Below are 11,465 nucleotides of genomic sequence, written 5' to 3' on the forward strand. Positions count from 1 at the left end.
GATCACCTAATTCATGTACAGACCTGCACCTGATGTAACCATCTCGTTGCCCCACCCCTTTCCATTAAAACGAAATCCTGACGTTTTGTGCACGTGTTTCCCCGTTGTTAGGACCTGACTGCACCTGGATACTATTTTCGTTGGCCACTTCAAACATATCTTTCTGCATTTGCTCTGTCGGCGGTCATTTTGGGTTTAGTAAGTATTTTATAAAACTATTTATTAATTTATAAGCTGTCAGTGAAGGTTCTCAGTCATCCAGGTCATAGTTATCTAGGGAAGGTTAAAATCAAGGGCACCTTGAATTGGTTGAAGATACTAGAAGACGTTTCGTCCCTCATTCCTCTGGAGTTGTTTGCCAAGATGATCGATATGGTTCGTTAGTGCTCCTGGCTGTTGTAACAAGAAGCCTCAAGTGGCTCGACCATCATCCTGGAGCACACAGGAATCATATCGATCATCTTGGCAAACAACTCAACAGAGGTTAAACAGAGTTTCCGTACAAGTCAGTCAGAACTGAAAGTGTCTTGGAGGAGGGTTGAAACCTCTTCTAGTAGGTCTCAATGTAACTGTTTGCTTGTAAAGTCTAGTCAAGTTTATGCTTTTTAATTGAGTTGTCTGGCTATTTAAATCCTTAAAAACGTTTTAAAACCGATTTCCGCGGGAGCTCACGTGTCTAAGGCAGCGGATAACTTATAGGTGAGCTGTAATCTGTCAAACATTACAGTTAAGAATGAGATCAAGTCACTTCGAGGCAGAAAGAACCACTTTGTCAAAGTCACACTTTGGAGCCGCAATCACTTTCTGGCCAGTGCAAAAGTGCATTTCATGGTAGCCTATCTGCCTGTCATCGCTCCCACAGACTGCGTTAGATATAGTATGGCACAAAGAAGGTAAATAACGATAATTATAGTAGACATTACGATAATTACAAAATAGATTGCCTATTTACACTTTCCAAAATATAAATAATGAAATCAGACATGCCTACCAAACACAAAAAGCATCTAAAACAATAGTAGTCTACTGCGTGTAATCATGTCATGGCTGATAAAACTACAACCACTTCTTTGGCCACAGTTGTGATTATTTTATTAAAAGAAACGTTAAATTTTCACAAAGACATGCCTTTGCTATTATCACACAATATCTATTGCTGTAAATGGGAGATCCCCTTTTGGCAAGAGTGAAATAAAGGAGTGATTTCTCTCAATTGTTATTTGTAAAACCAGTTTGCTCCTAATTAAACACTAGAGACACTGTGTTCAATTGAATCCCAATAGAATAACCTGCTGACTAGTGCTTTTGTTGCAGGCCTATTTATGCTATACAGGCCTGATTAATGTTGCAAACAAGGCCGCCTTCAGATAATGAGATTAATTTGTTGTTTAGGCCATAGTGTGTTATATATAAAATCAAAATATTTTATAAATAAACTATTAAGATCTGAATAGAGAGTAGTGATCTAATCACATTTCAATTTGCTTTTGATTTAACATACCAACAGGAAAACAATGTAGGCTACAGTTTGTCTGTAGGAGCCCGATTTGTTTGGTTCTGTCTTGTTTTGTCAGGTCTTGTCAGTCTTTATTTTGTTTTTTATATGTACTGGAACTCTGAATAAACACAAAATATGAGAATATAAAAGTAAATGTATGCTAATTTATTTTAATATGTAAATTTCAAACTGAAAAATAACATTTTTGGTCAACAGGGTTTTATTTTTGAATAAAATGTGCTTCCATTATTTCAGCTCTTTAAGTGGTGTTTGACAAAATGACCGCAACATCCAGCAATATAACTCACAATTTACATTAAGTAGCTACTGTACTATATTGTTAATTTCCACTGAGGTTCAAGGATGTGAAGTTTGTGATGTGCTAATTTTCATTAAGGTGTACTGTCACTTCTTTCTGTTGGCAGGTACTTCCAGTGTGTCACCTACTGGCAGAGTCTGTGTGACCTAAAGACAATAACACACCAGGTCCCAGGACCATATCCCCCAAAATATGGTTAATTTGTAGGAACAACACACCACAGCTTTGTGTACTTACCTTGGGCCAATGAGACTTATTCAAACATTCGTTGCTATGGTTCTCCTCGTCACTTTATTTCTGATCTTCTTCTACTCAACCCTACACCTAGAGATAACCTACACTCAGAGGGCCAGAGCAGAGGACGGCCTGAAGAATCGCAGCCTCTGGTTCCACAACCCTGCTATGACAACACAACCCTCCAAGCAGGACATCTTCACCACGCCTCAACCAGATGTCCACAGTGTGTCTGTTTCTGATGGTTTCAAAAATACAATCACTCAGAATGACGCGTTCTGGAACCGTATGCTGTATTCAGGTCTCCTGAATCTGGACAAGGGAGGAAATCCTTTCAGACATGCCTCAAAGTGGTCTCGCTGCAGGGAGACAAATCTAGAGCTTCTGCAAACCAATGTGCACGACTTCTCCTCCTACCCTGTCTTAATCCGGGACTTTTTGCAAGGCATGAACTGCAGGTCCCCTCCAGTCCTGATCAATCAACCCAACAAGTGCATCTCCGCTGAAGAGGAGGGAGACAAGCAGACCTTCTTGCTTTTTGCCATCAAGTCAGTTCCTGGAAACTTTGAGCAGAGACAGGCGGTGCGGGAGACCTGGGCTCGAGAGGCAGTGAATCAGAGTAGACCAAAAGTGCGCACAGTGTTTCTCCTGGGTAGCTCCCCACAGGATGACCCTGACCTCAACTCACTGCTGTCGTTTGAAGCAAGACATTTTGGGGACCTCCTGCAGTGGGACTTCCATGAATCCTTCCTGAATCTGACACTCAAAATGAACGCGTTCCTCCAGTGGACACTGACAAACTGTCGTCATGTCTCCTTCATCTTTAGCGGGGATGATGATGTATTTGTCAACACACCAGGATTACTCAGCTACCTGCAGTCTCTGGAGCCTTCAAAATCCTCTCAGTTGTATGTTGGACATGTTATAGGCACAGCGAGTCCCCTCAGAGATCCTAAAAGCAAATACTACATTCCTCTGAGCTTCTATGACGGCCCATACCCTGCTTATGCTGGTGGAGGTGGTTTTCTTTTCTCTGGTGCATTGCTGCAACCCCTATATTCAGTTTCACATGTCATTCCTTTCTTCCCCATCGACGATGTCTACACTGGGATGTGTTTTATGGCTCTGGGAGTTTCTCCTGAGGCACACACAAGCTTTCAGACCTTTGACATCAAGGAGCAGGATCGCGAGAATCTGTGTGTATATAAACATCTTATTCTGACTCACAGGCGCTCTCCACACCAGCTAATAAAGCTGTGGAAGGGCATTCACAGCCCTTTATTGACTTGTTGAACAGGACTGGTGAGATAAAGATGATTGTGGGTTTTGTACTGTCCACTGTTGACATCTTGCAACGAATCTGAACTGTTGGCATAAAAAAAAAAAAAGGAAATGTGTAGTTAAGCAGCCTTTTAAGTTTTATCAGGACTTCTTTAGCTTTGCAAGGTTAAAAATGTACACCCATTTTTAACCTTGCAAAGCTAAAGATGCATTCAGCATTTTTGGTGGGTCCTGTGTGCATCAAGGGTAAAAATATTTTACAGCCAAGTTAATTTAAACCCCTTTTTTTTAGATTAACCCCTTCTCCCTCTGTTGTGCAATTTCTATTTTCCTACTGAACTTCAATAAAAACAATTCAACCAAGACAACAGAAAGTTCTACAGTTTATTTTCCACAACACCAAATGAAACATGAGCTAGAAAGGAGTACAGTTCTGGGATTTGGTGTGTAACAGCACTACAACATACAAACATAAATGTGTATATACTATACTAAAACCATCAAAATAGGTTCTTTAACACAAGTTAAATCAGTCACCCCAATGATACACAAGGAAACCTGTTAAATCCAATAATCACTGAAGAGGACAGTTACAACAGAGGGAACATACACAACAGGGGTAAACTTCCACCATTTATTGCTTGATTTGTGTGTTACGTCTGTAGGCATAATGTATTCAAACTGCACCAGCAGGTTTTTGCTGCACAAGAACATTGATGACCTTTAAATTACTGTGAAAAGAAGTGTGATTTTAAGCACGTACATAGGAGCTTCACTACTGACAGTAAATCTAAAAAAAAAAATCATAGGCCGTCATGTAATGTCTCAGTCTTGAGATGGGATGGTCCTGCTTATCCCAGTAGTTCACCTCATCCACCGAACAGTAAGCTGAGCTGTCGTCACTGGTGCTGTGGTGGCCAATTCTGAAGAATGAACAGAATTATTTTTCTTAAATGGGCTTGTGTGCACCAAATGTTCCTTGTCAAAAATCTTTGGTAGAATTGCAACTGATTTATAAACCCCGTCACCGCATCCACAACCTTTAAGTCACTCCTTAAAGTTTAAAATATTTTATATAATCTCAAGCTTTCCAAACATCTTACAAACAAGTCACTTTTGAATAATATTTGTAGGCTACAGGTCCTAATTTATGTAACTCCACTTTTCAGATAAGAGGACATTTTTAAAATGTCCTCTTATCCATTTTTATTCTCTTTAACATTGTAAATATTGTTTTTTTATTTATATTTATTTTCTATTAATTAGTAGAGGTCATGAATCAGCCTTTTAGGATTTTTTACTCTCCCTGCAATTTCCTTTCCATTGTTATCTTTTAATCTTAATTTGTGCATCACTACAGGCAGGATTGACAATTTAGTGTAGTAAGCAACTGCTGTAATGACCACAGACATAAAAACAAAACCTGTATTTAACTAGCACATCAGATGCACATTCTTTGTATGTTCTTTTTATTCTGTTTGTGTGTCCAGGTACATTGAACTTCTTCAATTCGTTGGTGAGGTTGTTCCTGCTTGTTTACTTTCCTGGCCACATGTGGCTGGGTGTGACATTGATGCAAGGATTGAAATGGCTTTCAAATGTTCTGTTCATTATTTTGTTGTGTTGTCTCTTTTTGATTTGTAAAATGGAAAAGAAAAAGACTTGTTTAAAGAGTAATATTCTTTTCTATTTGCTTATGATTGCTCGAATTAGTCATCTTTTGTCAGTTTGTTTGATTTGCCAGTGTGTACACAAAGTGCTGCACTACCAAAGTAAATTTATTTATTTAATCTAGCTCTGTATTGTAATTACCAAGCTCCCTGCAACTCCACTGATTTTACTAACTGCTACTAGCATAACACCCAAAGAAAACATCTCTGGTTCTGCTACATTTTGATCCTTTTTTTAAACTGTTCACCATGATTCCAATGATACTATGGGAGCGCAATACTAAACCAATGGACTATCGGTAATGAATGTGACTCTGTCTGTGCAGGAAAGACACCTGCCCAAGTGATATTAAAGGAAAAGGAAGTCATTTCGATCCTCCAGCGAGTCAACAAGTCAGGGGAAGGGTCCTTCTGGCAACTTTATATTCCAGATATTTCTCAACACTAAGTCCTTTGTAGCATTGTACACAGCAAACACATCATTACCATCTACACGGATGGACAGCATGCCATAACCTGGACCACGGGCAGCTGTATAATCAGAGAATGTGTGGTGCCAAAGTTATCCCCGACAGAAAGTGTTTCCCCTGCCAGCGGTGAAGGCGGACTTTGGACTTCATCAAAGCGAATGAATGTGGATTGTTTATTCTATCGTTTTAGTATTGTTTTATTACGGTACTGTATCAACATCACTGTAATCAGTTTAACACTTTGCTCGCCTCAACGTTACATCTCCTGGACTCGAAATGTACATTAAACTGAATGCAGCATTGTAGACAATATTTTGTCCTTGTAATCCATGTTTCCATTGCATGGCCTTTGGATATTGCTGGAAATTGCCCCCCTCCTTAAAGGGTAAATTATTATCATAACAACTTAATAATGCATTGCATTTAAACAGAACTTTTCATAGGCCTACACAAAAAGCGATAACAGTAGCCTATTGGTCCTACCAGGCTGGACATGCAGTCTGCCAAAATATGTTTCCCTCTCCATAATGCACAGATGATAGCCTACCATCAAGTATTTAATTATGTGTAGGCTATACTTCACATCATGACTAATAACAGGGGTGAATATGGAGAAGTTTCTATTTTCCCAGCAGTAGTTATAGTGGGATACAAATAATTTGGCAGGGGGATAACTACCTTGGCACGTCTCCTTGGCTGGCTGCTCCCTCTCCGAAATAACAGATTACAGCACGGTTCATGTTCCCTCTCTTGACTGCATATGCAGCTCCAGCCGCTGAAACACACATGCATGACTGGAGAGGTTAACACACAAGTAGGGATGAGCGGTTGATTCCAACCCTTGTTAGAGCTTAGAGGGATAAGAAGAAAGGATATAGTTGAAATATTTGGCAATGAAAATAAAATTTACATCTCATAATACTATGTAATAAAAGTAATAGGTTGATTTAATGAATATCACATCACAACTCATATGAAATGTTAATAACTATGACGTTAAAATGCATGAGCCTGAAGAAAAGTATTTAATGATAGCATGCAGGTTTCTTGGACTTTTATTGAACACATGTTATAGGTACTATACAAATAAACTAAAACAGCTAAAATCAGAAGTACCTTGAAGGGCTACTGTAAATTTTATGTGCCACCAATCGCCGTTCTGGCTGTGTTTGAAGCCTCGAAGCTTCACATCTTTTTTTGGTAGTGGAAAGTGAAAAGAAAGCATCGAAGCTTCACCCGCCTATTCACAACACACAGATGGACAGCTCACTGAGGAATCTGAGTGGCCAGATGGTGACAAAGTTCAGATCTCTGGAGCCATAGTGGACAGGCATCTGACGGCCCTTTCCGAGGTCATCAGCGTTGGCGTAACACTGAGCCATGAACAAATCCAGAGGAAAACCACGATACATCAGCACTCCTGCAGGGCCGCATAGGAATTATAACGCTGTCACACACAACACAAGAAAACCTGGGCAACTGATGGACATTTTCTTCCCTTGGACTGATTTCCCAAAGATACAATAAAACAAGCAACAACAGTAGTGCTGTGTGGTAAATGAACGGTGAAAAAAGGATTTCTGAATGGTTGAGTATTTGAAACTAGTTCTAAAATGAAACTGCTATTGAAATCACCACTTAACATACTACATTGCTGGAACAATAGATTATTATACAATACCTGCAAATGAAATGTGATCTGAACAATGTGAATGTAAAGGCTGACTTTCTGGTTTATCTGAATGACACTGAGGAACTGAATGACTAATGCAGTTTGACATGGGTGTATTGCAAACATGTCATGTAATTAACTGACTGAATTAAGCACTGGTTACATCAAATACCATCATTCACATATTGTGCTCCAAAGCGAGCACACTTTTTAAACAGCCTAACGAGCTTGGAGCAGAGCTTTGGCATTATGGCATTATATCCTTACAAGTACATAATATCAACACTACACTACTTCTACCACATAATATCACTACTAACAAGCCAATTGTCATGTCACCTCCAACCGAAATGAGATATAAAAATAAATGTTAAGGTAAGTAAACTGCTGCCAGAACTTTAAAAAAGTAACCCTACATCCAAAAAGGGATCTATGTCTGTCTACAACCACATCTGTCTGATCCTTACCAGCTTCTCTGTATTGACCAAACACCAGGTCGTTTGAGTCCAGAGCAGCAGCACTACCAATGTGTGTCCCCTCCTCGCCATAGTTGGTCATGTAGAAGGAAATCCGGCCCTGCAACAGAAACTTCTCAGTCCCCCATTTACACTCTTTAGCTGTTCAATGGTTAAACCTGGAAATGCACGAGGAAAAATGTACCTGTCTCTGTGACTCATAAAGAATGCGGTCCATTGTGTTCAGCAGAGTCATCTTCTGATAGAAGTTCAAAACTGTCTCTTTGGAGAGCTGAGCAGCAAACAAACACACTGACAAATTATCACTGGCCCAACAAAGTGTTTCAGAAGTGGATTTTATAGTGCCACTTTTAATAGCCACAGGTGTAGGCAGGCTAACTGTACCTGGGGGTCTTGAGAGGGGTTGATGATATTGCCCTGCCTGTCCATCACCCGATACACTGGGATCCCAGAGATGACATTGGGCTGGATGAACTCAAGCTGATCCACAAACTCGGCTGATGCTCCAGGGAACTGTGGCTTCTCCAGTGATGAGTCAAAGGGCTGCTGCTGCTGCATGGCCTGTCAGATTGAAAACAAGCATTATTTATTAACAAACTTCACTGTGGCAAAGAAAGGCCTGCCCACAACGGGACATTCATCTTATTCTTAATAATGACATCCAAAGAAAAAACCCTGGAGCTGCTCAGCTGAGACAGAAGGGGAAACTGACAAGTCCTTTATCTGATGCAATTAGAAGCTCATTATAAATTTTCCCCAGTGCTGTCTCTGTGCTAAATCCTCAAATAAACTATTGCTATGTAGAAAGTCACACAATTGTTTGGCGACTGCTTTCTCAAGGATTTTGGAGAGAAAGGAGCTTTTTAATAAGAGGTTAAATTACAGCTACTTCTAGGTACCTCCAAGAGGCAGGTTGATAGTTTAGATGAAGAAATCTTTAAGTTAGTTGGTAAAGATGGAGGTTTTACAGCTGTTTCTAACATTCCTGAGTTTAGAGATAAGTCGGTGACAGTAGAGGACAGGACCTAGTGAATTTTGTCTCTAATAATTATGATTTTATCATTAAAGAAGCTCATGAAGTCCTTACTACTGAGGGCTGTAGGAATACATGGCTCAATATGTGGCCTGCCCCTGCTGCTGGAAAAATCCTTTGACAAAACAGTGATAGGAGTTCTGTGTTACACTGAGATATAGTAATGAATAAAAAGCTGATGGAATCACTTCCTTAAATTTAACTACTGCGCTATCACAGTCTACAGAGTAAAATCTGCACACCCAAATTAACCCTGTCAGAGTTATAACATTTTGAAGGCGTGAATATAGCTCTTCCATAGTCTTGGAAGACAAAGTTTAAAAAATGTAACAGAATGAACTGATTAAGCAAACTTGATATTTACAGCGTCACCTTGATATCAGTGTCATTATATGTAGTCTCCCTGATTACAAGGTGAAATGTTCAATCCACCTGTTTCGTGTTTCCAAAGGTTTAAATTTAAGTTGCACAAACACTTTTAAGCAGAGGGGGCAGTGCTTAGCACTGTAGCCATCCTGTACGCAATTCTTTTGATAACTTTTGATCAGCGACTTTCATAGATGATCCCGCCAAAGTTTCAGGTCGATTGGGGAAACCGTCTGGGACGAGTTTGCAAAAATAGGTTTTAGAGAAAAGAGATAAGAATTCATATAATTTGACATTTTTAGAGCAGAACACCATTGGAGCAAAGATGCAGATGAATCCAGAGATTAAAATAATGAAGAAGAATGAAGACTGACTCTAAATTAAGCCGTTTTCGAGATAATTGCAAAAACACAAAGTTAATAGTTATAGCGCCACCATGAGGTCAATAAGGGCCTTTTTTCTTTTTGCCTGAGTAGTGGATTGAATTTGCAACCTATGTGGCAAATTTTGGTGAGTTTTCGTCCAGCTGTTTTTTCTGCCCAAACACTTTAGCCCAAATGGATTCCTCTTACCATCTTGATGTGTGTTACCCAGAAAATGCTAAACCTTTACCTACAATTCAAATGAACTCTATTTAACTCCCTCCCACTCACTCACACATGGACACACCGTCATATGTTTCTTGTGTCTACCCACCACAGATTCAGACCAGATGTGGTTACACAGCTGTGTAAGGCAACAGGCTGATCACAGATATCATCCCTCACTGAGGGTGGACTGGGACAGATGAATCCATTCTTTGGCATTCATGCAAGTTGATTACAGAGGTGAGCACGGAAAATTATCTTTCAAGCAAGTCCAAATTTCTTCAATTTATTTCTCTGTCAAATTCAGTCAGTCTTACATCCACTTAAACGATGACCATCTTTTATTTTTCTTTGGACTGAATTTGACACTTTTATTTGTAGTGTGATCAACCACATGGTACCACAATTTTTTCAGCTTTATTTAATTGCGGGAAATTTAAAGGTGTCTTAAAGACACTAAACAAGTTAATCAGTTCATATTGGTCTGTAGCGTCACATTTAGTTTTTAGATTGACAACCGCACATAACCAAGTCTGGTTTCAATGACATCTGGCGTTATTTTTTGCACAAATCTCGGTGTGGATTGCTCCTTACAAAGAATGAGATGGACCTGGTCCACATGCAGCATTACTCCTGGGTTTGGAAGCAGTATATGTTGCAGGGCTTTCTCCAGGGAATGGCTAGCTCAAATAGTGGCATCAGCAGGTAGAAGTGGTACTTTGTGTGGCAGCCTGAGATGCCACAGACTTACTGGGGCACTTGCTGCTGTTTATAGCAACAGCCACTGAGCCTCCACAGTAACTACTGCCGACCTGCTGCTGTTTGTGGCAACTACCATCACTACAGAGGAGAGTTTTTGAAACACTCAGTAGTATTATTCACTAGCTCACCAGATGCATGTTGACATTGACAGACCTGAATGGATGGATGCAGGTTGACATGCATAGTAAAACCAAAGCAGTACCAATGGAAAGTTAGTCTTTTGCAGTAAAATAAAGTTTATAAAATAAATAGTGAATATAAATTGACAGTGAAATCAACATTAAAAACAGTGTCAAATTAAAACCATTAAGTGATTATATTTTTGAAAATGTATAGAAACTTACTTACTAACTTACTAAGAATCCAAATCAGAAACAGCTTTATTGCCAACAAGGTTTTACACATCTAAGGAATTTTCTTTTGTATCTTGGTGCATAACAAAAATGGTAGTATGCAGAAAACAAGTACTGAAGGTCAAGAATCATAAATATAAAACTGACAATAAGATATAAAGGGAATATTAAAGGATATGTACTAACAGCAAAGTATAATTTGTGCAGGGATGTCAGGTATACTATGGACTATGATTTTTTTTTAATAAAGGTTAAAAGTCTTTGTCCGTTATGTTTAAACCCAGTGATTTAAATCCTCAAATGATGAATTGTCTTCAGATCAAAAGGGATTATATTAAAGACTTTCCAAAAATGCAGAAGCAACAAGTCTCTGGATTCTAAGTCTCTAAGAAACATGTTGAAAAAAAGTGTTTACACATAAATAAGATTGGCATAGTGATGCATGGTGTAGAAAACACGAGGGAACTTTTTTATTTCTTAAAAATGTGTTTATTTTTGCCTCGTTATACAAAGTGCCTTTCAACCACAAGGTGGCAGCATTTATCAAATTATCTCCACTGTCGTCCTGCAGTCCTGCAGCTCTGTGTGTGTTACTAGCTGGACAGAAAGTAACATGATGGCTGAAAAGGTAATCTATAATTCTGATATAGTACGGTATATAAATATTTGTTTTCACATAAATCAACATTGTATGACCGTTGTTTGTATTTGACTTGTTTTACCCAAGTAATTATTAAAAATAGA

At 39.1% G+C, this 11,465-nt stretch overlaps 3 protein-coding genes across 5 annotated transcripts; 1 reads left to right on the forward strand and 2 right to left on the reverse strand.

Annotated features, from left to right (window-relative positions):
- The first annotated feature begins 77 nt into the window (after positions 1-77).
- Positions 78-3,700, forward strand: b3gnt2l (UDP-GlcNAc:betaGal beta-1,3-N-acetylglucosaminyltransferase 2, like). 3 transcript variants are annotated; one of them, XM_038692973.1, is made up of 3 exons: positions 78-198; positions 1,924-2,012; positions 2,146-3,700. In XM_038692973.1, exon 3 carries the CDS (start codon positions 2,220-2,222, stop codon positions 3,342-3,344), a length of 1,125 nt encoding a protein of 374 aa, XP_038548901.1. In that variant the 5' UTR covers positions 78-198; positions 1,924-2,012; positions 2,146-2,219; the 3' UTR covers positions 3,345-3,700. The 3 variants fall into 3 exon arrangements, with proteins under 3 accessions (XP_038548901.1, XP_038548902.1, XP_038548899.1); XM_038692974.1 differs by having other exon boundaries at positions 1,924-1,984; XM_038692971.1 differs by having other exon boundaries at positions 1,924-3,700.
- A 131-nt stretch (positions 3,701-3,831) lies between these two features.
- LOC119882742 (2-oxoisovalerate dehydrogenase subunit alpha, mitochondrial-like) lies at positions 3,832-6,717 on the reverse strand. Its single transcript, XM_038692977.1, has 3 exons — positions 6,589-6,717; positions 6,151-6,247; positions 3,832-4,255 (listed from the first exon to the last, which is right to left on the reverse strand). The coding sequence occupies exons 1-3, from the start codon at positions 6,695-6,697 to the stop codon at positions 4,123-4,125; spliced, it is 339 nt and encodes a 112-aa protein (XP_038548905.1). The 5' UTR covers positions 6,698-6,717; the 3' UTR covers positions 3,832-4,122.
- LOC119882741 (2-oxoisovalerate dehydrogenase subunit alpha, mitochondrial-like) lies at positions 6,702-8,202 on the reverse strand. The gene is made up of 4 exons (XM_038692976.1): positions 8,005-8,202; positions 7,805-7,891; positions 7,612-7,720; positions 6,702-6,892 (listed from the first exon to the last, which is right to left on the reverse strand). Exons 1-4 carry the CDS (start codon positions 8,176-8,178, stop codon positions 6,717-6,719), a joined length of 546 nt encoding a protein of 181 aa, XP_038548904.1. The 5' UTR covers positions 8,179-8,202; the 3' UTR covers positions 6,702-6,716.
- Between the last annotated feature and the right edge of the window lie 3,263 nt (positions 8,203-11,465).

This window comes from Micropterus salmoides, unplaced genomic scaffold (genome assembly GCF_014851395.1).
Source record: "Micropterus salmoides isolate LMB-PRFRI ecotype aquatic unplaced genomic scaffold, ASM1485139v1 Ms_hic_scaffold_3, whole genome shotgun sequence".
Taxonomy (NCBI): Eukaryota; Metazoa; Chordata; class Actinopteri; order Centrarchiformes; family Centrarchidae; genus Micropterus; species Micropterus salmoides.

What these genes read in the sequence shown, in the direction of transcription:
- LOC119882741 (XM_038692976.1), bottom strand. Translation starts at nt 8,178, where the DNA reads ATGCAGCAGCAGCAGCCCTTTGACTCATCACTGGAGAAGCCACAGTTC. An exon ending in ACCCCTCTCAAGACCCCCAG is followed by an intron (nt 7,892 to 8,004) that starts GTACAGTTAGCC and finishes TTTGCTGCTCAG; the next exon opens with CTCTCCAAAGAGACAGTTTT. An exon ending in TGGTCAATACAGAGAAGCTG is followed by an intron (nt 6,893 to 7,611) that starts GTAAGGATCAGA and finishes GCGGCCCTGCAG; the next exon opens with GAGTGCTGATGTATCGTGGT.
- LOC119882742 (XM_038692977.1), bottom strand. Translation starts at nt 6,697, where the DNA reads ATGCTTTCTTTTCACTTTCCACTACCAAAAAAAGATGTGAAGCTTCGA. An exon ending in ATTTACAGTAGCCCTTCAAG is followed by an intron (nt 6,248 to 6,588) that starts GTACTTCTGATT and finishes TGTGTGTTTCAG; the next exon opens with CGGCTGGAGCTGCATATGCA. An exon ending in AGCCAAGGAGACGTGCCAAG is followed by an intron (nt 4,256 to 6,150) that starts GTAGTTATCCCC and finishes TTCATTCTTCAG; the next exon opens with AATTGGCCACCACAGCACCA.
- b3gnt2l (XM_038692971.1), top strand. Translation starts at nt 2,064, where the DNA reads ATGAGACTTATTCAAACATTCGTTGCTATGGTTCTCCTCGTCACTTTA.